Source organism: Canis aureus, chromosome 3 (assembly GCF_053574225.1).
Source record: "Canis aureus isolate CA01 chromosome 3, VMU_Caureus_v.1.0, whole genome shotgun sequence".
NCBI classification, from domain to species: Eukaryota; Metazoa; Chordata; class Mammalia; order Carnivora; family Canidae; genus Canis; species Canis aureus.
The window spans coordinates 79,760,069-79,787,712 of record NC_135613.1 but is presented as its reverse complement, the minus strand read 5'-3'; the positions used below and the strand labels follow the sequence as shown (position 1 = coordinate 79,787,712).

At 36.7% G+C, this 27,644-nt stretch overlaps 1 protein-coding gene across 16 annotated transcripts in view; it reads right to left on the bottom strand.

Moving 5' to 3' along the window:
- The window catches only part of CCDC15 (coiled-coil domain containing 15), an 81,713-nt gene that overhangs the window by 21,911 nt on the left and 32,158 nt on the right, over nucleotides 1-27,644 (bottom strand). For 3 of the 16 annotated variants that reach the window (XR_013377072.1, XR_013377069.1, XR_013377070.1), the window contains one exon: nucleotides 9,625-9,760. The exons of 12 other annotated variants lie outside the window; for them this stretch is intronic. Coding sequence is in view for 1 of the 4 variants with exons in the window: in XM_077894024.1 (XP_077750150.1) it covers nucleotides 5,990-6,002 (13 nt within the window). In the remaining 3 variants the exon portion in view is untranslated. Of the gene's footprint in view, nucleotides 1-5,796; nucleotides 6,003-9,624; nucleotides 9,761-27,644 lie in introns of those variants that run through there. One more of the 16 variants, XM_077894024.1, reaches the window with a different exon arrangement.

Below are 27,644 nucleotides of genomic sequence, written 5' to 3'. Positions count from 1 at the left end.
ACAGGTGCTGACAGGGGCAGGCACTCACCTATTTTAGCTCAGCTCTGAGTGCCAGCACTTCTGAGCCCAGTGCTTTATTTTGCACTGTCTTATCTCAATAGGAAAAGGCAATTCAAGAGAACATCCTTGTCATGGTGCTCCAGTTTTTCCAGCTGTCCAGCTTTCTTAGCCCCAGTTCATCCCCTGGGTCTGACCATTAGTCATATCCATGGAGGCCTCTTATCAGGGCTAAGATATAGGACCTATTTTTTTCTCCGTATCAGACAGACTGGAATCTATCCACCTTTTGTGGCTTGATATCCCACAATTAGCTGGCTCAATCCAGCCACACTGGGAAGCTGCTTGAAAAGCAGTCCCTAGTAAACCGCTGCTTCCCTCACAAAACCCTAGGATTTTAGGGACTTCCTCTGCTAAGTGTGAGGGAGAGCCATTTCATGCTGGAGCTGATTCTGAGAGTCTTTAATCCTATACTTTCTCCCCGAATTTTTTACTCTGGAAAACTTCAAACCTACAGAAAAGTTGAAAAAATAATACAATGAACATGCATACGATTCACCTAAATTCACCAGTTCTCATTTTGTCACATTTGCTTGATTTTTCTCTCCATATACATATCTGCATATAACATATACACAGTCGGCCCTTAACAACATGGGTTTGAACTGCACAGGTCCATTTATACATGTTTGTTTTGTTTTTATAAATGCAGTACCGTACTGTAAATATATTTTCTCTTTCTCATGATTTCCTTAATAACACTTTCTTTCCTCTAGCTTAATTTATTGTAAGAATACAGCATATAATATATATAACATACAAAATATGTGCTAATCAACGACTTAGGTCACCGGTAAGTCTTCCAGGTAATAGTAAGCTATCTGTAGTTAGGCTTTTGGGGAGTCAAAAGCTATGTACAAATTATCAACTGTGCAGGGGGGTCAGTATTCCTAGCCCTCATGTTGCTCAAGGGTCAACTGTACAGATGGCAACCAAGTAAATGAAAAAATGCTCCACATCATGTGTCATCAGGAAAATGCAAAATAAAACGATGAGATACCACTGCACAGCTATTAGAATGGCCAAAATCTATAAACACTAACAATACCGAATGCTGACAAGGATGTGGAGCAACAAGAACTCTCATTCATTGCTAGCAGGAATGCAAAATTGTATAACCAGTTTACTAACTAAACACTTACCATACTATCTAGCACTCAGGCTACTTGGTATTTACCCAAAAGACTTCAAAACTTATATCCAAACAAAACCTGCACATGGATGTTTATAGTAGCTTTATTCAAAACTGCCAAATCTTGGAAGAAACTATGATGTCCTTCACCAGGTGAGTGGATAAATAAACTGTGATATATCCAGACCATGGAATATTATTCAGCCAATTTCTAACAAGAAATTGGCTATCAAGCCATGAAAAGACACAGAGGAACTTAAACGCATATTACTAATTGAAAGAAGCCAATCTGAAAAGGCTACATACTACATAATTCCAACTACAGGTAGCCTCAGCTTTTCAACAGTTTGCATTATACCACTTTGCTTTTATGAAAGATGTATATTTGTACCTGTTTTTGCTAACTCAAAGAAAGTCTGAGGAGGATTTTTGTTTTTATGAAAAAAAGTGACAAGTGAAACAGTGTTCAGCATTTGTTTTGCAGTGAGCCATTATAGAGGCAGCATGAGCAGCCCCGCCAAGCTCCTTCCCTGGGAGCTACACTCAGGGGTCTCAACATCAAGCTGCCACAGCTCTGAACGGATAGCATCTGTGCTTCATCTAGAATTATTTTGTGTATCCATTAGCAAGATGTGTTCTAGAGTGTCAGAAAAGCATGAGAGATTATTTTTTAGGTCTGGAAATGCTCAAAACATTTTTTGCATCAATTGATGGTAATTGCTTCTTAGCTTTACCATTTCAGTTTATGAAAGGTGTCACAGACATGCTCCACTTTTGGATAGTGGGGGAAATCTGTAAATAGCATTAAAAAACAGCTAAAATAAATAAAAAATAAATAAAAAATAAAAAACAGCTAAACAATGGAAACAATGAAAAAAATCAGTGGTTGCCAAAAGTTAGCAGGGGAGGGAAAGGGTTAGAGGGATGAATGGGCAGAGCATACAGGACTTTTAGGGCAGTAAAACTATTCTGTATGGTGTTATAAAGATAAATACATGTCAGTACACATTTGTCAAAACCCATAATTGTACGATGCCAAGAGAGAGCCCTAATCTAATGTAAACTGTGGACTTTGGGAGATGATAATGTGTCAATGTAGGTTCATCATTTGTAACAAATGTACCACACTGGTGGAGGATGTTGGTAACTGAGGTGGCTCTGAATGTTGAGGGACCGGGAGTATATGAGAAATTGTTGTACCTTCCTCTCAAAGTTGCTGTGAACCTAAAACTGCTCTATAAAAATAATTTTACAAAATACACTAGATGGGATTACCAGCAGATAAATATTAAAAGAACCAAATATAAAAGCATAACAATAGAAATTATTTCAAGTAAAGTACAGAAAAACAATAATCCAAAAAGGAACAAACAATCCAATTAAAAATGGGTAAAGATGTTGAATAGACATTTCTCCAAAATGATCTGTAAATGCCATCAGGCATATTAGATGCTTGGGGGTTAGGGTTGAGGGGAGGCTGGGTGGCTCAGCTGGTTAACCTCTGACTCTTGGTTTCACTCAGGTCACGATCTCCGGGTCATGAGATCAAGCTCCACATCAGGCTCCCTGCTCAGCAGGGAGTCTGCTTCCCATCTCTCTGTCCCTCTGCCTCACCCTGCGCTTGTTCAAATAAATAAATAAATCTTTAAAAAAAAAAAAAAAAAGATGTTCAGGGTACCTGGATGGCTCAGTCGGTTAAGAGTTCAACTTTTAATTTTAGCTCAGGTCTTCATCTTAGCATCCTGAGTTCAAGCCCTGCACTGGGCTCCACACCTAGTGGAGGTAGTGCTCAACAACAATTATAATACAGAAAATGCAAACCAAAACCTTAATGAAATATCACCTCACACGCATTAGGATGGCTACTATCAAAAAACCAAAATAAATGTTGCCAACGATGTGAGAAATTAGAACCCTTGTGCACTCCTGGTGGGTTTGTAAAATGGCACAATTGCAATGGAAAACAAAATGAAGGTTCCTCAAAAAATTAAAAATAGAACTATCATATGATCTAGGAATCCTACTTCTGGGTCTATATCTAAAAGAATTGAAAGTTTCATATTTGCAAGATGAAAAAATTATGGACATCTGTTTCATGACAATGTGCATATAACACATTTATTAATACTACTAAACCATACACTTAAAAAAAGTGTCATATAAATAAATGAACAGATGAATGGGAATAAAATGAAACAAAGTTGGCTTTAGATGTACAAAAGCTGAAAGAATTCATCCCCAGTAAACCAAGACCTACAAGAAATGTTAAAGGTTGCAAAATAATATTTGTTATTATATATTATATATTATGATAAAACAATTCTTGTTTACATATCTTAAATAACAATAGACTTTCAACAAAAATAATAATGTATTTTGACATAAAAGTAAAATGCATGACAACAATAGCATAAAGGGCTGAATAGGATAAATGGAAGTATACTCTTGCAAGATTCTTATACTATGATTTTTATACTATATGGAAAGTAGTTTACTATCATTTGAAGGTATACAGTGGAAAAGCTAGAGACGTGTCCTATAAACCCTAGAACAACAAATAATACAACAGGAAAAAAGTTATAGCTAACATGCTAACAAAGGAGATCAAATGGAATTATAAAAACATAAAAGTAATTCAAAAGAAGGCCGGAAAAGAAAAAAGGGGAACAAATACCAAAAGGCACAAATAGCAATATGACATACTGACATCATACCTTATCAATAATTACATTAAAGGTAAATGGTCTAAAACACTAAAAGGTAGAAATAGTCAGGTCTGACAAAAAGTCAAGACTTGATTATATACTGCTGACAAGAAATGCACTTTAAATATAAAGGAACAAGCAGGTTAAAAATAAAAGGATGGAAAAAGATACACCCTGCTGGCACTAATTAAAAGAAGACTGGGTAACTATATTAATATCAGACAATGTAGATTTCAGAGAAACAAAATTCTCAGGGATAAAGAAGATCACTTCATAATTATGGAGTCAAAAAATTAGACATAACAACTCCAGACATTTACACATCTAATAACAGAACTTCAAAATACACAAAGCAAAGACTGATGAAACTATAAGGAGATGTTACAAATCCATAGTTACAGAGACTTCAATAGCCCTGTCTCAATTATTGATAGAATAAGTAGGCATAAAAATGGCAAAGATATACACCTGACCAACATCCTCAACCAATGTGACTTGATGGACATTTATAGAACATTGCACAACATTTACACAATAGAAGAATACACATTTATAAAACAACAGGATATACATTCTTTGATTGTGAGGTTATTAAACTTAGAACTTTTACCAAGTCACACTCTGTGCCATGAAAAAAAAGTGTCAATAAATTTTGAAAGATTCAAGACATGCGTAGTATATTTCTCCAGCCACAATAAAATTAAATTAGAAATCAGTAACAGAAAGATGCGCTGAAAATCACCAAATATTTGGAAATCAAATAACACACATGGGATATCTAAATATCCCATGATCAAAGAAGGAACTAAGGAAACATTAACAGGTATTTTGAACTGAATGGAAATGAAGTCATAAGGTACTGCTAGAGTAGTAAGTTTACAGCACTAATTGTCTATATGAGAAAAGAACACAAACATCAAATCAATGACCTACTCTTTTACATAACTAAAAAAAAAAAAAAAAAAAAGAGAAAGAAAATTAAGCCTAAAGTAAGCAGAAGAAAATAAAGATTGAAGCAGAAATCAATGAACTAGGGAACAGGAAAGTTAAAAAAAAGAAAGAAAAGAAAAGAAAAAGCTAGGTCTTTGAGGAATTTAATAAAATTGATAAATCTTGAGTGTACCTGGATCACACACACACAAAAGGAAGATATAATTTTTTTTTTTTTTTTTTTTGAGAGAGGACATGTACATTCAACTATTGTGGGGCAGAGAGAGAAAGAGAGGATCCCAAGCAGGCTCCACATACAGCATGGAGCCCAACATGGGACTGTATCTCACAACGCTGAGATCATGACTGGAGCTGAAATCAAGAGTCAGGTGCTCAACCAGCTAGGCCACCCAGGCACGTGGAAGATACCAATTAGTAAGATAAAGAAAAAGAGGGGCAACATCACTACAGATGCTACAGATATTAAAAGAATAATAGAAGAATACCAAGAACAAAGTTATGCCAAAATATTTGACAATTTAGATGAAATGACAAGTTCGTTAAAAGACACAAACTACTAAAGGTTACTCAAGAAAAAAAAATAGCTAATCTAAATAGCTCTACTATCAACATTAACAATGTTGTTAATAACCTTTCCAAATTGAAAAGTCTATAACTAGATGGATTCACTGGCAAATTCTACCAAACATTTAAGACAGAAATAATACAAATTCCATATAAACTCTTGCCAAAAAATTGGAGAGAATATTTCCCAATTTATTCTATCAGTCTCTGAAACCAAAACCAATCAAAGATATTACAAGGAAAGTTCAAGTCAGTATCTTTTAGAACACAGATGTAAATTCTAAACAAAATTTCAAGCAAATCTAATCAATTAAAAGAATTATACATTATCACCGAACTGAGGTATACCCCAGGAACACAGAGTTAGTTTAACATCCAAATATCAAACAATGTTACTTTTTTTAAGATTTATTTATTCATGAGAGACTGAGGGAGAGAGGCAGAGACACAGGCAGAGGGAGAAGCAGGTTCCTTGCAGGGAGCCCGATGCGAGACTTGACCCCAGATCCTAGGATCACGCCCTGCGCCGAAGGCAGGAGCCCAACGCCGAGCCACCCAGGTGTCCCAAACAATGTTATTCCTACATCAACAAACTAAAAAAGAAAAATTAATATGATCATCTCACTAGAGAAAAATTTTTTTGACAAAACCTAACATCCATTCTTAATAAAAATTCTCAACAAACCAGGAGGAGAAAAACTTCCTCAGTCTAATAAATGGCATCCAGGTAAAAACTACAGCTTACATCATACTTAATGATGAATGACTAAATGCTTTCCTAAGATAAGGATTGTCCACTCTGAGCACTTCTATTCAACCTTGTACTGAAGGTTCCAGCCAGTATAATCAGGCAATAAAGAAAAATAAAAGCCAACCAGATTTAAGGGAAGAAGTACAACTGTCTTTGAAGATGTTATGATCACCATGTAAAAATTTCCAATGAATATGTGAGCTTAATAAGGGTATAAGATCCATACCCAAAAATCAATTATGCATCTCTACATACCCACAACAATAAAAAATCAGAAACTGAAATAAAATAAATATCATTTACATAGCACCAAAAATATGAAATATTTAGGGTCAGATATGGCAAAAGACATGAGAGATCTATACACTGAAAACTTCGAGAAAAATTAAAGAGGAGCTAAATAAATGGAGTGATATACCTTGTTCATGAGCTGGAAAACTCAATTATCATTAACTATTTCTTCCCAATTCTCCCCAAATTATCTATAGATTCAACACAATCACAACCAAAATCCAAGAAGTCTTGGGGCATGTGGGTGGCTTGGTCAGGTAAGTATTTGACTCTTGATTTCAGCTAAGGTCATGATCTCAGGGTCATGAGATCCAGCCCCACATCAGGCTCTGTGCTCACTGGGGAGTCTGTCTGAGATTCTCTCCCTGAACCCCCTATTCTCTCTCTAAAATAAATAAATAAATCTTTTTTAAAAATCCAAGAAAAAAAATAAAAAATAAAAAAATAAAATAAAATAAATCCAAGAAGGCTTTTTGTATGAATTGATAAACTTATTTTTTTAAAGATTGATTGATTAATTGATTGATTGATTTATGATAGACATAGAGAGAGAGAGAGGCAGAGGCAGAGGCAGACACAGGAGGTGGGAGAAGCAGGCTCCATGCCGGGAGCCCGACACGGGACTCGATCCCAGGGCCCCAGGATCGCGCCCCCGGCCAAAGGCAGGCGCCAAACTGCTGAGCCACCCAGGGATCCCCTGACAAACTTATTTTAAAATTTATATGGAAATACAAAGGGCCTAGAATAGCCAAAATAGATCTGGGGGAAAAAATGGAGGGCTAACACTATGTGATTTCAAGCATTACCACAAAACTACACTAATCAGAACAGCATGGTAGGAATATTTAGACAAATAGATCAATGCAACAGAAGAGAAAGTCCAGAAATAAACCAATACATATATGGACAACTCACTTTTTAAATACCTTTACTAAGATACAGCTTGAATTATTATAAAGCTTACCATCACCATAATATAATTTGAGAACACTTTCATCACTCCCAAAAGAAATCTTATACTCAAAAGAAACTTTGTATTCATTAACAGTCACTCTCCACACTCTCTTTTCCAGACCTAGTAGATTTGCCTATTCTAGACATTTCATACAATGGGATCACACAATATGTGGCCTTCGTGACTGGCTTCCTTCACTTGGCATGATGTTTTCAAAGTCTGTCTATGTTGTAGTATGGATCAATGCTTTATTCCTTTTTATTGCTAATATTCCACTGTACAGATATACGACCTTTTATTTATCTATTCATCAGTTCTTGGACACTTGGGATGCTTCCACTTCCTGGCTATTATGAATAATGCTACTATGAAAATGTATACAGGTTTCTGTTGGGATGTGCATTTTCAGTTCTCTTGGTTATATATCCAAGAGCGGAATTGCTGAGTCATATAGTAAATCTGTTTAACCTTTTGAGAAACTGCTAAACTATTTTTCAAAAACAACTATGCCACTTTACAATCCCCACCAACAGTGTATGAGAATTCTGATTCCCCCATATTCTCATCAACACTTGCTACTATTTGTTATTTTTATAATAGTAATACTTTGGGTGTGAGATGGTATCTTATCGTGGTTTTTTTTTTTTTTTTTTTTTTCTTATCGTGGTTTTGATCTGCATTTCCCAATAACTCTTGATGTTGAACATCCTTTTAAGTACTTATTAGCTATTTATATATTTTCCTGGGAGAAGTTCTATTTAAATCCTTTGTCCACTTTTTTTTAAAAGATTTTTATTTATTCATTCATGAGAAACACACACACACACACACACACACACAGAGGCAGAGACACAGGCAGAGGGAGAAGCAAGCTCCATGCAGGGAGCCCGAGGTGGGACTCAATCCCAGGACTCTAGGATCACGCCCTGAGCTGAAGGCAGGTGCTAAACTACTGAGCCACCCAGGAATCCCTCCTTTTGTCCACTTTTTAATTGGGTTGCTTTTTACTACTGAGTTGTAAGAGTTCTTTATATATTCTGAATAAAAGTCTCTTATTAGATATATGATTTGTAAATATATTCTCCTATTCTGGAGTTGCTTTCCACTTGACAGGTTTTAATTTTAATGAAGTCCAGCCTATCAATTTTCTCTTTTGTTTGTTGCACAACTGATTTTTGACATATGCATAAAGGCAGTGTAGTGGAGAAAGGATAACCTTTTTTTTTTTTTTTTTTAAGATTTACTTATTGATTTGAGAGAGTGTACAGGAACCAGGGAAGGGGCAGAGGGCGAGACTATACAAGCAGACTTCCACTGGGCGTGAAGCCCAAGGTGGGGCTTGATCTCATGAGCCATGAAATCAGGACCTGAGCCAAAACCAAGAGTCAGACGTTTAACCAATTGAGCCACCCAGGCATCCCAAAAGGACAGCTTTTTTGACAAATGTATATATGTATGCAAAAAAAGCTCCTTCATATCATATATGAAAATTAACTCAAACTGAATCATGGATCTAAATATAAAATCTTAAAGAATAATCTTTCTAGAAGAAACAAAAAAGAAAATTTTTGTGACCTTGGGTTAGGCAACAATTTCTTAAAAAATCTATTAAACAACAAATTGAAAAATGAGTCCTCATCACAATTTAAAACTTCTACTCTTTGAAAGACAATGTTAAGATAAAAAGATAAACCACAGGGTTTCACAGGGTGGGTGAAAATCTTTGCAAAGCATATATCTGATAGAAGACATATCCAGATTACATTAAAGAAATCTTAAAACTCAATAATAAGACAATTAAAAAATTTGGATTTAAACAGACATACCACCAAAAATGATATACAGATGATAAATAAACACTTGAAAAGATGCTCAACATCTTCAGTCATATAGGAATGCAAACTAAAGCCACAATGAGACACCACAACACACCTTATCAAATGGCTAAAATAAAAAAGACTGACCAGCTTAACAATAACCCACAACCTTCGGATAACTGGGTGTTATGCTATATGTTGGCAAATTGAACTCCAAAAAAAAATTTTTTTTTTAAATGTGTAATAAAGAAAAAAAAAAAAAGACTGACCATACCCAATACCAAACACTGATGAAGATAAAAGAACTTGAACTCTCTCATACTGCTGGTGGTAAAATAAGATGGTACAACCACTTTGGAAAATAGTTCAACAGTTTTTTAAAAAATTAAACATATACTTACCATATGATCCAACCATTCCACTCCCAGGTATACTCCCAAGAGAAAAGGATCATATTTCAAAAGACTTGTGCATGAATGTTCATTGCAGCTTTATTCTAACAGACCCAAACTGGAAACAACCCAAGTGTCCATCAAGCTATGAATGGAAAAAGTGTGGTCAATCCATAAAATGGAATACTATTTCACAACCAAAAGGAATGAACACTCGATAGTACAAGGATCAATCTAAAAATAATTATGTTGAATAAAATAAGATGGGCACAAGAGTACAGTATTGAGTACAGTATTATATTGAGGCAGTATAGAGAAAATTCCTATAAAGCCATTGGTCTCAAGCAAGAGTTAAGTATTCCATACACTTAAAGACAAATACTTCCTTCTGGGAAAGAGAACAAATAAGCAAGTAACAACTGTTAGTGAGTAATGATTGGCTGAACAAAAACAAAAGAAACAGTTTACCCAGAAGTAACAATTTAAAGTTGGCTTGCACAAGTATTTCTATTTTTCAGGTACCCTGAACAATGCTGACCATGGTAAAAGGCATCCTATGACTGTCTTGTGACCACTATAGAGTGACCAGAAGATAATGATCCAGAGACTAAAGGACATTTCCCCAGCCCTAGCCCCTCATGCCTGAAAAGTGCCTTTCAGAACCATACATGGTACCCCTTGAGGGGTAGTAACATTCCTCTTTCTTATCAGCTACCTTGTATCCAAGCTATCTCCAATAAACTCTGCCTGTTTTCTTTCTCTCCAGTTCAAAGTTCATTTCTAGGACATTGAGACTCAAGAACCTGATCTTGGAGACTGGAATCATCATGATTTCAGAAAATGCAAGCTAACCTATAGTGACAGAAAACAAACCAGTGATTGCCTAGGGAAGTGGAGACAGGGAGGGAGAAAAACGTGAGGTTACTAAGGGCATGAGTATAAGCTCTTGGGGATGATAGATATGTTCAGTATATTGACTATGGTATATATATATATACACACACACATGCACACACACATATGAAAACATCACAGTTTATACTTTAAATATGTGTAGTTTATTGAACACTAATTGTATTTATTTTTTTAAAAGCCCACCTAACAAGTAGAGAGGAAATAAATAAGTAGCTCATGGAGAAAAATATCAGAAAACCTAAGTAATGAGCATTTGTTAAAATATAGGACTGATTCAAGACTAAAACTTTTAAATACATGCTGATGTCAATTGCTAAAAATTACTCTGAAACAAAGAACTATTGTTTTCTGAATAGTAGTATGAGGCCAGTTCACACTCATACAAGGACTGCTGAAAATTCTGGGCTTCTATCCATTTGTGGCAAGCTATTTACTCCAGGGGTTATTATGGCCTTCCTTTTAGTTAGATTAACACAGGTATGTATTAAAAACCAGGAAACCATCCTACAAAGGCCAAAAGATCAGGCATTGGAAAAGTACAAGAGATTCTAGTCGTACTGTATATGGAACTCAATCCATCCAGATTCTGACCACTAATCATGGCCATCTCTAGCAGAGTGAAAAAAAGGATTTTCTTACAAGTGTTCTCCCACACTTGCCATTCTTTGCTGAGCTCTAACTGTAGGTCTAAATTGAATATCCCTCAAGTATGAAATATAAACATATCTTTCTTTATCATATGATTCAAACTCAAATGCAAAATAAAACCATAATAGAGTTATTAAGCAAGAAGTCTCAATATTGCAACTTGGGTAGAGAGACGTTTTCATATCAGTGAAAATGAAGATTTAAAGGCATGTAAGACAGTGTAGCAGGATTAGGAGAAAGGTAATGAGAATATGAGAAAGATAGTATGTGGAAGGCCAAAACAAGCACATACTCATCATTCACATCTGACCTTAAAATAGATGTCAACTTGCTCACTTAAAATATAATGTGTGAAATAAGCAAGAGAATAACAGGAAAAGATTAGAAGAGTACAAAAGTTAAAAGATGAGCCTAAGATCATGAAGGTGGTCCTGGCTAGGGATCTACATAGAGATTGGATTCCAAAGACAGCCAGTAAAGAAAAGTGATATTTTGAGGACATTTATATTTGCTTAGTTCAATAACTCCTTATGCTGTGAAAATGGCAAGTGGTAAAAGATTTTTCTGTAAGTAATGAATCAAATTGAGGTTTTCAATGGTGAAATTTAAATGGAACCAAGAGAATGACAATGGAAAAGCTTAGTTACTGGTATAATTGTCTATACCAATTATTCTCTAAACAAGTAAACTAAGAACTAAGGAAACACGTCAGCAGCAAATGTTGACACTTTAGATCTGGTAACAGAAGTTACTAGAAATGATGGACTCAGCACCTTCACCTCCCTAGTTATTCCTTACGTCAAACATCTTGTAAGAGTTGTCTGGACTTTTTGTCTCTATTTCCTGATCACCTCACCTACTCCAATGTGGCTTTGAGGCCCATCAATCACTCCACCAAAACAACTCTCTCAAAGGTCAATAGTGGCCTACAGGTCATTTAATCCATCTAGCACATTCATTCTCAATGAGAGCAATATTGTACCCAAGGTAGCAAAAACGGATTTGAGAGAGCAAAAAATATTAGATATTAAAAATAGTCTGTGGCCCTCCAAAAGTCATAGTACATAAGCAGAAATGCAATATACCTAGGCATTCTCCACTTCTGGTGCTATAACTTCTCCCCAGGTGACTTTATGTATGCCATCTGCATCAGTTACCACCCACTAATACCTGTACCTTGTAAAAGCTACAACTCCATCATAGTTCCTCTGAGGTTTAAACCTATTAACTACCTGCCAGTCTGACAACTCCATTTGAATGTCTCAAAGGCATTTTTCTGGGAAAAGAACCCACAGCTTTGGTCAGATTCTCAGGTTAAGGACTACTGCCATATAGTAGTTTCAGAAAGGTTCATAAAATCAAAAATGACAAAGCTAACTTACAAAATTGATATAAACAATTATTCTATAAACAAGCTCTCATTCTTCTCTGACACTTTTAAGAAGCTGTAAATACAACTTGTGTTAATATAACTTTGTGGGGGATCCCTGGGTGGCGCAGCGGTTTAGCGCCTGCCTTTGGCCCAGGGCGCGATCCTGGAGACCCAGGATGGAGTCCCACGTCGGGTTCCCGGTGCATGGAGCCTGCTTCTCCCTCTGCCTGTGTCTCTGCCTCTCTCTCTCTCTCTCTCTCTCTCTCTCTCTGTGTGACTATCATAAATAGATAAAAATTAAAAATATATATATAACTTTGTGTAAATATAACTTTCAGTTGATACACAATAGAAACTAAACTAGGTCAGAAATCAACATATCAATGTACTGTTTTTTTCCAGAGCACTGAAGTGAATGCAGCTATAAGCAGTTATGCCAAAAGATATTCTGAAACTAGTACAGACTTTCAATAAAAGAGAGGAAAAACAAAACATACCAACCATTGCAAATTGGTTGGTAAATTTGCTATGCTATTGGCAAATTTGCTATGCTATGTGTTGGCACAACTAAATAACAAGTATAGGTCAACATTTATATCCTGGGAAGAATCCTAAAGATAATATAACAGGCAAACTGCATTTAAAAAAGTCTTATAATTGCAACAACTCAAAAACTCGTCACTCAGTCACCTTCCATATGATAAGGCCACACCGCTAATCCTTTACAAAGTTAAAACTAAAATACAGACTTAAACTAAAAATGAGGCCTCTTTTTGGCTCTATGGACTCTTGTCTTCCCAAACCAGAAATCTGTCAACCCCAATATGTTCAAATAAAAGGAATTCTGCTTGTAAGATTAAAGTACAGGTTTATCTCAGGGGTTAAAGAGGTGCCCTGTTAGATCTCAAAGACATGAAAGAAATCTTCCTCTTTAGAACAACAGGATTAAAGTCTAATCTAGCAGGTCTAAATCTTTGCTTGTTGATCCTGTTATTCTGTTCAACCTTTCTGTCTGCTCACTTCCTGATTCTGATACGAATTCTTCCTTAGTGATTTCTGAAATCATTATTAAAAATAACATAATACTTCCTACTGGGTTCTCTAGTTGGATTTCCTTTAAGCACCTCAAACCCAGTATGCCCCCAAACTAAACTTATCCTCTCCACATCTACCTCCTTCCAGGCAGATCTATTTTAGATTTTATCTGGTGACCTAAGCCATAAACCTTGGGCTTAACCCTGAATTCTCTGCTGACAAAATCTTATCTATCATATGCTCTTAAAATTGCCTCCTCTGTATTGCCTCGCTGGCCCTGGCTTATATGAAAGGTGGTGTTACAGGCTTCAAAGAGGTTAGGTGATAGAATCCAATAAATGGGAGATTGAATTCCAGTTCTGCCATTGCTAAGTGTGATCTTAATCTTAGGCAAATTACTCAACCTCTCTAGGGCTCATTTTCTATAGAATAATACTATTTGCCTCATAAGGTTACTGAGGTGAGTATAAATGGGCTAACGCCTCTAAAACAACACTGTGCCTGGCACATTATAAACACTCAATGAATGGCAGCTACCGTTATCCTGCCGAACTGTGTATCAATTAAATGAGGCAATAATCTTTGTAAAGCACTTGACACAAAGTAAGGACTTTATATAATAATTAAAAAAACAAACAATTTCACCTCTCATCTTCTAAGTATATTACCGTTTTTTGTTTTTTGTTTTTTGTTTTTAAAGATTTTATTTATCCGAGAGAAAGAGAGGCAGACAGAGAAGCAGGCTCCATGCAGGGAGCCTGATGTGGGACTGGATCCTGGGTCTCCAGGATCACGTCCTGGGCCAAAGGCAGCGCTAAACCGCTGAGCCACCCGGGCTGCCCAAGTATATTACCCTATTAATAATCTCCTAACACTTAGTCTGAGTCACCTTATCTATTCCCCAAAATGCCCTAAGTGGCTCCTGTTTTCAGGATAAACTCCAAATCCCTTCTGTGACATACAAAGCTGTTTATGATCTTGTCTTTATTTCTTAAGACTCACCTCTTGCCATTCTTTTAGTTCTAATCATATCCATCTCAGAAGTATCATATTCTCTCAAGTCACTGCGTTTACAATGTTATTCCTTTTACCTAAGATTCCCATCCACTCTTTTCTCCAACCCAATTACAATTTTGTCTCATACTACTGCTTCTAATCCTTCAAAACTCAGCCCAGGTTGTAGCCTTCTGCTACAACCATATCCCCAATTCTGAGTTCAAAACAGTCTCTACAATCCAATATTTTCTTGCAATTCTTTCTTCTAATGATATACCTGTGTTGATAAGAGAAATTAGTCTGTAACACTGCTTTCTTGTAATGTCTTTAACAGGCTGGCAGTAAGGCTATACTGGTGTCTATAATTATTTAGGGAGTATTCCCGGTTTTTCATTCTCTGGAATGATGTAAAACTTGGTGTTATTTTTTCCTTAAACACTTGGCAACTAACATTTATGGAGCAGCCACTGTGCCAGATTACACACATTTACATGTTACCTCATTTAATCCTCACAGCAACTTTATGAGGTTTATGACACTATTATCCCTGTCTTAGAAGAAACTGAGGCTTATTGAGGTAACTTTCCCAAAGTCACACAGCTGGTAAGTAGCAGAGGTGGGACTTGAACACATATCTCTGAATGTTCTTAACGACATGCTATGTTGTCTTGTAATACTTAAAATACTTTTATTTTAATACTTAAAATAAAATATATTATTATTATCCTTTTATCTATCCTTTTATCTGCTTCCTCACTCATGAGTGAAATCTATCTAGTAAGATCTTTGAAGAGCAGACTTTCATTTTTTACAACCCTAAGTCTAGCCATCAAGTATATCAATTAATAATATACTCAATAGGGATCCCTGGGTGGCGCAGCGGTTTAGCGCCTGCCTTTGGCCCAGGTCGCGATCCTGGAGACCTGGGATCGAATCCCACGTCGGGCTCCCGGTGCATGGAGCCTGCTTCTCCCTCTGCCTATGTCTCTGCCTCTCTCTCTCTCTCTCTCTCTCTGTGACTATCATAAATAAATAAAAATTAAAAAAAAATAATATACTCAATAATTTGCTGCTAAATAATAATATACTCAATAATTTGCTGCTAAATAATAATATACTCAATAAATATATTCAAAAAAATAATATACTCAATAAATTGCTGCTAAATTAATGAATGAAAACATTATCATTTGATTTTTATAACAACTGAGTGAGGTAAAGCAGTTATTATTAATTCCTGCTTAGAAAACAGATGTATGTTCATTTTAGAATGCTGTTAAAGTGGTTTTGTCCTTAAGTTAAATCATATCCTCCATGCAAAAAAGGCATATATGATTTAGTTTCTTCAACAAGGAAAAGGCAAAAAAATAATTTTTAATTATTTGCAAACGACTGACAGCAGATTTAATTTTCTGATGCCATCTGTAAGACAGAGGCCTTCCTATTTTTTCTGGAGTCAAGAGTATAAATCAAAGAAGAAAAAGATTATCCAGTGAGAAAATGGCAATAAAACAAAAGCCTTAAGCAGAAAAGCTTTCAAAGAAGGTCAGCATATAGCTAAAGAAGAATTCCCCACTGACTATGCCATGTGGTAGGCATGTCATAAGAAGATTTAGGTTAGACATAAAACACCCACAGCAGGGATGTCTTCGCTTCAGTTATATAAACTGAACTAAATTTCTGTTCTTTTGCTTGATGAATTGGTAAAACACATACATGGGCACTAGAAAACTGAAAGAATTTTTGATGCAGATCAGATCCTAATTATGGCTAAATGACTAGGTTATAGTAAGACAAATCTGGCCTACATATAAGAATTAACTTCCTGAGAGCCAACGTCCTTAGATTCTGAAATTGTTATCCAGGGAGATTATGTAATTATGGTCCTAATGAACATTAAGAAAAGATCCTTGAAATATTTAAAAAGAATCCTGCTGAAAGTTATCCTAGACAACATCATGGGGATTTTTCCAAGCTTCTACCTCAATTCAAAACACATACACACACTTTTTCATTGCAGTCATTTTTGTCAAATTGTTTTTAAGACAATAATATTATATCTCAGGGGGAGAAAAAGCATGTGAGAATAAAAACATACTAAAGAAACTATTAGGGATCCCTGGGTGGCGCAGCGGTTTGGCGCCTGCCTTTGGCCCAGGGCGCGATCCTGGAGACCCAGGATCGAATCCCACGTCGGGCTCCCGGTGCATGGAGCCTGCTTCTCCCTCTGCCTGTGTCTCTGCCTTATTCTCTCTCTCTCTCTGTGACTATCACAAATAAATAAAAATTAAAAAAAAAAAAAAGAAACTATTAAACACCTCAAAGGAAACCATTCTCACCAGTGTACTGCTACATAAACATTTCAGAAGTCCTCTATTAGAAAATAAACAGTATATTCACTAGTAGGGGGCTGCTGCAGATATTGCTTTGGCATTCAAAGTCAAATATATTAATGATAAAAAATTTGAAAAATTATGAAATACATAAAGAACAGAAAAAAAATATTTCCAGTATTCAAAGATAATTCTTAAACATCTTGGAATGTTTTATTTTAGACATTTTTTTCATCATCATTGGTATTATAAAAAGCTTTGTTTCCATTGGATCCATGGCTTGGGAAAAGTTCAGGGGTATTCAAGAAGCTGTTCTGGGACAGGAGGCAGGAGCCCAGGGAGAAGTTCCAAGGGCAGGAGAACACAAGAGGGCCCCTGGAAGGAGAGTGGGCTACTATTTCACTTGTAATTTTACATTTCTGTACATGAGAGAAATCAGTCTGTAATGTTGCTTTCTTGTAATGTCCTTGTCAGACTGGTATTAAGATCATGCTGCCTTCTACAATTATTTGGGAAGAATTCTCCATTTCCATTCTCTAGAATAGTTTATGTAAAACTTGTTTTTTCCCTTAAATATTTGGCAAGGATCCCCCAGTGAAGATATCTGAGCCTGGATGTGAGCATCAATTTTTCTTTTTGGACAGATCTTATAATAATTGATTTAATTTTGGGGGCACTTGGTGGCTCAGTCTGACTCTTGATTTTGGCTCAGGTCATGATCTCAGGGTGATGAGACTGAGCTCTGCATCAGGCTCCTTGCTCAGCAAAGCATCTGCTTGGGATTCTCTCTCTCCCTCTCCCTCTGTCCCTCCCTTCACATGCATGTGAGCTCTCCCTATCTCTCAAAAAAATAAATATTTTATGTAAAAAACTTTACTTATTCATGAGAGACACACAAAGAGAGAGGCAGAGACATAGGCAGAAGGAGAAGCAGGCTTCATGCAGGGAGCCCAATGTGGGACTTGATCCTGGGAAACCAGGATCATGCCCTGAGCTGAAGGCTGATGCTCAACCACTAAGCCAACCAGCCGTCCCATAAATAAAATCTTTTTTAAAAAATAACTCATTTCCTTTCTTTTAAAAAAGATTTTATTTATTTATTCACGAGAGACCCAGAAAGAGGCAGAGACATAGGCAGAGGGAGAAGCATGCCCTGAGGCAAGCTCGATGCAGGACTCGATCCCAGAACCCTGGGATCACAACCTGAGCCAAAGGCAGAAGCTCGACCACTAAGTCATTCAGGCGTCCCTGATTTCTTCTTTAAGTGATATGGGATGAGTCAGATTTCTATTTCTTCTTGCATCCATGTTTGGTTTTTCATTTTTAAAGGAGTTTGTCTAGTTCAACAAAATGATCAAATTTTTTTTAGCATGGAATTGTTCATATGTCTTCTTATTATCATCTAATGTTTCTAGGCTCTGTAGCAATGATTCCTTTTTCATTCCTAATATTGGTAGTATTTCCCATCTTTTCTTTTTCACTGATTAGTAAAGGTGGTATATCCCTGGCAAAACTAAATTTTCAAAGAACCAGTTTTTGGCTTTGTTGATTTTCTCTATTGTACATTTGTTTTCTATTTCATTGATTTCCATTCTTTTAAAAAAAAAACACTTTTTAAAAATATTTAATATATTTATTTGACAGAGTGAGAGAGAGAGAGAGAGCACAAGCGGGGGGGAGGGTGGTGTGACAGACAGAGGGAGAGGGGGAAGCAGGCTCCCTGCTGAGCAGGGAGCAGCAGGGAGCCTGATGCAGGGCTCAATCCCAGGACCCTGGGATCATGACCCCAGCCAAAGGCAGACTCTTAACGAAGTGAGCCACCCAGGTGCCCCTGATTCCTGCTCTTTATGACTTCTTTCTTCCTGTATGATTTGCTATTATTCTTAGCTTTTTAGAGATGGAAAGTTAAAACATTGATTTTTAGTCTTTTTACTTTTTCTGATAATTGCAATTAAAGGCTCCAACATTCCTTCTAAGCACTGCTTTAGCTGCATCTGACAAGTTTTGATATGTTTTACCTTCCTTATTATTCTCTTCAAAGCATTTCCTTTCTTTTTTTTTAAATAGCGTTTTTTCTTTTCTTTTTTTTTTTTTTTTTTTTTTTAAGATTTTATTTATTCATAGAAACAGAGAGAGGGGCAGAGACACAGGCAGAGGGAGAAGCAGGCTCCATACAGGAAGCCCGATGTGGGACTCGATCCCGGGTCTCCAGGATCACACCCCAGACTGCAGGCGGCGCTAAACTGCTGCGCCACCGGGGCTGCCCTTCAAAGCATTTCCTAATAATTTCCATTGTAACTTTATCTTTGACTCAGAATTCTTTTAAAACGTACTGCTCATTAATTTCTAACTTAACATCACTATAGTCAGAGAATATACTCTGAAAAATAACCCAGGAAATAATCAATATTGGTAAGTGTGCCATGGACACATAAAAGGAATATATTCTTATCATTGTTCAGTGTTTTCATAAATGTTTTCATTTTCCTTGAGGAAATATCTAGTAGTAGATGTATGTTGCACTATATAAAATACTAAATGGTTTTCCAAAGGGGTTATGCTCTTTTCCACTTTCATAAACAATACATCAGTTATAATTAGTCTATATCCTTGCCAATATCTGGTACTGTTAAGTTCGTTGTTCTTTTTTTTTTTTTAAAGCTATTCCAATGAGAATGAAGTGGTATCTCATTGTGTACCTACTGAGTTCCTATTTTAAGATTATATTTGTCAACTCCAGACTTTCTATTTTATTCTATTTTATAGATTCCAGTTCTTTTGTGAAATTCTGCATATCTTCATCTCTTTTCTTCATCTTTTCCTTTATTTACTTGAGTATATTAGTCAACAGTTTTAAAGTCCTTGTCTGCTAATACCAATACCTGAATCATCTGTGAGTCTGCTTCTGTTGTTTCTTTTCCTTTTGGCTTTTGGTCATCTGGTATTATCTCTTGACATGCCTAAAAAATTCTGATTGAATGCTGAATGTTGTTTTAAAACAAATTTAGAGGGGATCCCTTGGTGGCTCAGTGGTTTAGCACCTGTGTTCAATGCAGGGCATGATCCTGGAGTCCCAGGACTGAGTCCCACATCGGGCTCCCTGCATGGAGCCTGCCTCTTCCTCTGCCTGTGTCTCTGCTTCTCTCTCTCTCTCTCTCTCTCATGAATAAATAGAATCTTAAAAAAAAAATTTAGAAACTCCAAATGATGTTATCTATGACCAGAAAAAGCTCACCCTTATCTCTGCTAGGCAGAGAATGCGGGGTTCATCACCTTATTCCAGTCAGGCACTCAGCAGAATCAAGGCTGCTTTAGAGTTTAGGTAAGGCTTATTCTACAGTTGGTTAGAACCATTAGACCATCTTGTTAGTGTAGAACTCTCCATGTTCCTGTAGAACTCTTCAGTCTCTCTTTTTTTAAAAAGATTTTATTCATTTATTCATGAGAGACACACAGAGAGAAAGACAGAGGCAGAGACACAGGCAGAGGGAGAGGCAGGCTCATGCAGGGAGCCCGACGTGGGACTCGATCCGGAGTCTCCAGGATCACGCCCTGGGCCGAAGGCAGTGCTAAACTGCTGAGCCACCTGGGCTGCCCACTATTCAGTCTCTTTTTGATTGAAAACTGGGATATTCACTGGGTCCAAGCTCCCCTTTTTCACCCTGGTGGGTCCTGAACTCCAGATGTACTATAACATTATAGAAAATTTTTCTCTGCTTCCCAGAAGTTTTCAACTTAGACCTTTAGTCTTCTTTACTGCACATATTTAGATTTGGCAAATGTCTTGAGGAGAAAACTAACCAAGTGTCTGAGACTCCTCAAAGTTTCCAATTTTGCTAATTCAGTGCCCAAAGACCAACGAAAGCTCCTCTTGGTTATCTGTCCCTCAGAAGTAGCTCTGTGCTTAGTCCCAATTCATGTTGAAACAAATATTGAAAATTCCTAAAGAAATCTTAAGTTCTCATTGCTGCCAGAACTCTAGTTCCTTATTCCCAAATGTGTGTAAGTCAGCCCTCCCTTAATGTTCCACAGGCTTCTCACATTCAATGTCCTAAACTGAACTTGCTAGCTTTCTGTCAAATCTAGTTCTTCTGTGGCCATTGCATACCTGTTAATGATCCTACCATTTAGTTATCCAAGAATAAAGTGAGAAACTACCCTTGACTCCTCTCAACACCAAACCCAACTGGTCATTGAGTCCTATGGATTCTATTTCTTTAATTTTATTAAATATATGACTCTGTTCCCAATGTCTCCATCATATCCTACCTTAACTACTAAAATAACTTACTAACTAGACTCTGCCTTAGTTTTCTGTCCTCTCCTGACCAGAATGATCTTTCTAAAACACAAATCTGACAAAAGACTTAGTCTTAAAATCTTCCAACAGCCTTTTGATAGCCCCTCTGCCCCTTTACTTCCACCAATTTAGCCTCCCCCAGTTTTCATACCATTTGCCACACATATCTTATACTTCATACTAATTTCTATAACCATCTAGCAAATTCCAGTTCATGATTCAAGATCCAGCTTGAGTATTAACCTAACTATATATAAAGCCTTTCTTGACCTCCTGAGACTGTCTCTGCCTTACTTCTCATGTAGCATTATAATTATTATTTTCATCTCTTTTCTGTTTGTCTGGCCTCCTTTGGTGATCATCCTATTTACCACCATTATCATCACTATCACCATCATTATCATCATCATCATCACCACCACCACCACTATCATCATCATGGCCATAAAAGGTACTATTTATCATGTTTTTATTAAGTGCCAAATACAATGTTAAGTATTTTACATGTATTTCTCCATTTAATTCTAGCAACAACCTAGGAGCCAGGGATTATAATCCTCATTTTATAATTAAAAATACTGAATCTCAGAAATAAAGAAACAGGGCAGCCCCTGTGGCGCAATGGTTTAGCGCCGCCTGTAGCCCAGGGTGTGATCCTGGAGTCCCCGGATGAGTCCCGCATCGGGCTCCCTGCACGGGGCCTGCTTCCCTCTCTGCCTGTGTCTCTGCCTCTCTGTGTGTCTCTCATGAATAAATAAATAAAATCTTAAAAAAAAAAAAAGAAAGAAAGAAACATTTTGAAGGTTATACAGCTAACAAGTTGTAAATTCAACCCTAGGGCTATTTGATTCCAAGACTGTGCTATGAACCACTATCCTACCACATATTCATATTTAATATTCTCAGCATATAATGCACTACCCGGTATGTGCCATACTCTTAATAAATGTTTGATTGTTGGAAAATACCAAATGAAATAATGTATGAAAGCCCTTCTAAATTATAAAACTCTGTATGAATACGATTATTTGCTTCCACTCTCAGTTTATGGTTATTTTTCTACTTCACCATCCTTATCTGCTTCCCCAATGAACACATATTTATCCATCTAGGCCAACAGAAATGTAGTAATTTCTCTGACTTTCCAGATGGAATCAGTAATCCCTCTTCTGTATTCACAGGGACTCTGTACCTAGTTCTTCTATTTTTTTTCCTAATTCTTCTATTGTAATAATTATACTACTTGTTTATATACAATTATTCCCCCATCCACCTTAGATTCCTCAAGAAGAGGAACTACATTATATTTATCTTTGTACTGCCTATGCCTAGGACAGTCCCATGATATGAAAAATGCCACATTAATGTTTGCTGAATAAATGCAGAATCACTCTCAGGGATGGATCAGAAGTGAGGTCTTTGCTCTGGAATTCACATTTTCCCCCACAGCTTTATTGAGAAATAATTGGCAAAACCATTGTATAACTTTAAGGTGTACAATATATATCAATGATTTCATGTACATATAAAGTGTGGACTGATTACCACGGTATTAGTTAAAACTTTTCTTACTTCACACTTACCTTTTGTGTGTGTGATGAGAACATATAAAATCTACTCTCTTAGCAAATGTCAAGTATATGATATAGTACTGTAATGATAGTCTCTACACTGTACATTATTGGATCCCTGAATTCCTTTATAACTGAAAGTCTGCAGCCTTTCACCACCATCTCATTTCCCCCACCCCCCAGGTCCTGGCAAACACCAATCTATCTCTGTTTCTATGAGTTCATTTTTTTAGGTTTCCCACATAAGTAAGGTCATAACGTATTTCTTTCTCTGATTTATTTCACTTAGCATAAAGCCTCAAGGTTCATCCATGGCAGAAACAGCAATATTTCCCTTTTTCGTGGCTGAATAATATTCCAATTTATATGTACCACATTTTATCCATTCATCTGTTGACACTTAAAAGGTTTTCCATGTCCTAGCTATTGGGCATAATCTTGCAATGAACATGGGGGTGCAAATACCTCTGTGAGACAGTGACTTGATTTCCTTCAGGTATATACCCAGAAGTGGGATCGCTGGGTCATACAGTAGTTCTATTTTTACTTTTTTGAGGAACTTCCATATTATTTTTCCATAGTGACTGCACCAATTTACATTCTCACCGATAGTGTACAAGTTTCCTTTTTCTCCACATCCTTGCTAGCACTTATCTCTTATCTTTTTGAGAACAGCCATTCAAATGATGTGATATCTCATTATGTTTTTGATTTGCACTTCCTTGATTAGTAATGTTGAGCACTTTTTTAAGTACTTATTGGTCATTTGTATGTCTTCTTGAAAAAATGTCTATTTAGGTCCTTTGACCATTTTTTAATTGGGTCTATTGAACTGTAAGTTCCTCATCAACCTAGATATGAACATTTTATCAGGTACATACTTTCCAAACATTTTCTTCTATTCCACAGGTAACCTTTTCATTTTGTTGACTATCTCCTTTGCTATACTGAGTGAAGTCTTTTAGTTTGATACAGTTCCACCTGATTCTTTTAGCTTTGGTGCTGTACTTACTACAATGTCATATTCAAAAATCGTTGCCAAGATTAATGTCAAGAAGCATACCCCTATGTTTTCTTCCAGGAGTCTTATAGTTTCAGGTTTTATAGTCAAGTCTTTAATTGATTCTGAGTTGACTTTTGATGGTGTAAGTTATGGGCATTCTTTTGCATGTGGATATCTAGTTTTGCCAACACCACTTATTGAAGAGACTATCCTTTTGCCATTGTAAGGGAAATGTGCCAGACTGCTTGGCCGTAAATTTACTGATTTATTTCTGGGCTCTTTATTCTGTCCCATTGATCTGTGTATCTGTTTTATGTCACTACCATACTGTTTGGACTACTACAGCTTTGTAATACAGCTTTAAATCAGCAAGTGTAATACTTCCAGTTTTGTTCTCCTTTCTCAAGACTTCTTTCACTGGGTCACCGGGGTGGCTCATGCAGTTGAGTATCCAACTTGTGATTTCAGCTCAGGTCATGATCTCAGGGTTATGGGATCCAGCTCCATGTTGGGGGCGGGGGTGCACTCAGTGGGGAGTCTGCTAGAGATTCTTTCTCTCCCTCTGCCCCTTACCCTTTACATGCATATGTGCTCTTTCTCTCTCTCTAAAATAAACCAATAAATCTTCAAAGAAAAAAGATTTCTTTCACTATTCAAGGTCTTTTGTGGCTCCATGCAGATTTTAGATTTGGCATGGTCTTTTCTGTTTCTGCTCTAGAACTTTGATAGGAACTGCATTAACTCTGTATATTGCTTTAGAAAGTATGAACATTTTACCAATATTATTTCTTCCAATTTATGAGATAGGAATATCTTTCCATTTATTTGCGTCATCTTTGCTTTCTTTCATCAATGTTTCAGCTTTTAGTATATAGATCTTTCACTTCCTTGGTTAAATTTTTTCCTAAGTATTTTATTCTTTTTGAAGTTTTGTAAATAGGATTATTTTTGGGGATCCCTGGGTGGCTCAGCGGTTTAGCCTGGATGGCTCCCTGCCTGCAGCCCAGGGAGCGATCTTGGAGACCCGGGATCGAGTCCCACGTTGGGCTCCCTGCATGGAGCCTGCTTCTCCCTCCGCCTGTGTGTGTCCCTGCCTCTTTCTCTGTCTTTCATGAATAACTAAATAAAATTTTTTTAAAAAGGATTATTTTCTTAGTTTCTCTTTCTGATAGTTCATTGTTAGTATATAGAAACACAACTGATTTTTGTAAATTGATTTTGTATCCTACAAAATACAGGAGTTACTAAATTCATTTATTAGTTCGGACAAGTTTTTGTAGAGTTATTAAGATTTTCCATATATAATATTGTAATCTGCAAATGGTTACAGTTTGATTATTCCTTTCCAATTTGGATGTCTTTTATTTCTTTTTCTTGCCTAAATGCTCTGGCTAGGACTTCCAGTACGAAGTTGAATATAAGTAGGGAGAGTGGGCATCCTTGTCTTGTTCCCGATCTTAAAAGAAAAGATTTCAGCTTTTATTTTTTTGAAAAAATATTTGAGAGAGAACAAGAGCACAGGGGCGAGTAAGGGGGGGGGCAAAAAGAGAGAATCTTCAAGCAGATCCCCAGTGAGTGTGGGGCCCTACAGGGGCTCAATCTCAAGAGCCATGAAATCATGAACTGAGCCAAAACTAAGAGTTGGATACTTGACCAACTGAGCCACCCAGGCACCCCATGATTTCAGCTTTTCACCGTGGAGTGTAATAGCTGTAGGCTTGTCATGTAGGGATTTATTGTGTTGAGGTACATTCCCTCTATATCAGTTTCTTGAGAGTTTTTATCAAAATGGACATTGAATTTTGTCAAATGCTTTTTCTGCATCTATTAAGATGATCACATGATTTTTATCTTCCATTTTGTTAATGCAGGACTTTCATATATTTGTGAATTTTCCAATTTTCCTCGTTACTAATTTCTACTTACATACCAATGTGTTTGGAAGAAACTGGATATAATTTCAATCTAAGCTCAAAGTTAGCCAGAAGAAAGGAAATAATAAATATCAGAGCAGAAATAAATGATATAGAGAACAGGAAAAAAGTAGAGATCAATGATACTAAGAGTTGATTCTTTGAAAAGATAAACAGAATTGAAATGCTTGGTTATTTTAACCAGGAGAAAAAAAAAAGAGGACTCAAATAAATAAATTTCTAAAAACATGCAACATATCCAGACTGAAATGTGAAGAAATAAAAAATCTAAACAGACCAACTGCAGGTAAGGAGACTGAATCAGTAATCAAAAACTTCCCATTAAACAAAAACCCTGGACCTGGCTTCACTGGTGAATTCTACTAAACGTTTAAAAAATTAATACCAGTCCTTTCCAAATTCTTCCAAAAACTGAAGAGGAAGGAATACTTTCCAACTCATTGCAAGGTCTACCCTGATACAAAAACCAGATGGGGTCACCATAAGAAAATAAAATTACAGTCCAGTATCCCTGACAAATATCGATGTGAAAAGTCTCAACAAAATACTAACAAACTGAATTCAACACTACATTAAAAGGATCTTATACTGGAATCAAGTGGGATTTATTCCAAGGATGCAAGGAAGGTTCAACAACTACAACTCAATCAGTATGATACACTGATTGAGTATTATACTCAATGTATCACTGAATTTGTTAAGACTTGTGTCATGGGGGCAGCCCTGGTAGTGCAGCGGTTTAGTGCCGCCTGCAGCCCAGGGTGTGATCTTGAGGACCTGGGATCGAATCCCATGTCGGGCTCCCTGCGTGGAGCCTATTTCTCCCTCTGCCTGTGTCTCTGCCTCTCTCTCTTTCTGTGTCTCTATGAATTAAAAAAAAAAAAAAAAAAAAAAAAAAAGACTTGTGTCATGGCCAAAGTGGCATATGATCAATCTTGAAGAATGTTCTTGAATGTGTATTCTACTGCTATTAAATAGATTGTTCTGCATATGTCTGTTAGGCCCATTTGGTCTATAGGGCTGTTCAAAACATATGTTTCCTTATTAATTTTCTGTCTGGATGATCTATCCATTGTTTAAGGTATGAAACTTTCAGTTCTATTTGGATTTGTTGTTGCTTAGGTACTCTCTACATGTGCTGCCAAAGTGAGCACTGCATTTAGATACTCTGATATTGAGTGCATAAATATTTATAATTGTTATATCATCTTGATTAATTTACCCCTTTATACACGACCTTCTTTGTCTATTGTGACTCTTTCAACTGAAAATCTATTTTGTCTGATATAAGGATAGACACTCCCACTCTATTTTGGTGCTCATTTGCATGGAGTATCTTTTTCCATCCCTTCACTTTCAGCCTGTATGTGTCCTTAAAGCTAAAGTGAGTCTCTCATGCATCACTTCTCTTTTAAGACAGTGTGGTATTGGCAAAAGAATTGACAAATAGGTCAGTGGAATAGAACAGAGAGCCCAGAAATAGACCTACATAAATATAGTTAACTGATCTTTGAAAAAGGAGCAAATGCAATACAATAGAGCAGAGATAGTCTTTTCAACAAATGGGGTAGGAACAAATGAATATGTGCAGAAAAATGAATCCAGACACAGACCTTATACCCCTTATAAAAATTAACTCAAAATGGATCATAGAGCTACGTGTAAAACACAAAATGATAAAACTCTTAAGAGACAACACACAAAAAAATCTAGGTGAGGGGTGCCTAGGTGGCTCAGTCGGTTAAGCGCCTGCCCTCGGCTCAGGTCATGATCTCAGAGTCCTGGGACACAGCCACATTGGACTCCCTGTTCAGGGGGCAGCCTGCTTGTCCTTCTCCCTCTGACCTTCCCTCTACCACCCCAATGCTCTCTCTCAAATAAATAAGTAAAATCTTAAGGAAAAAAAAGAAAAATCTAGGTGA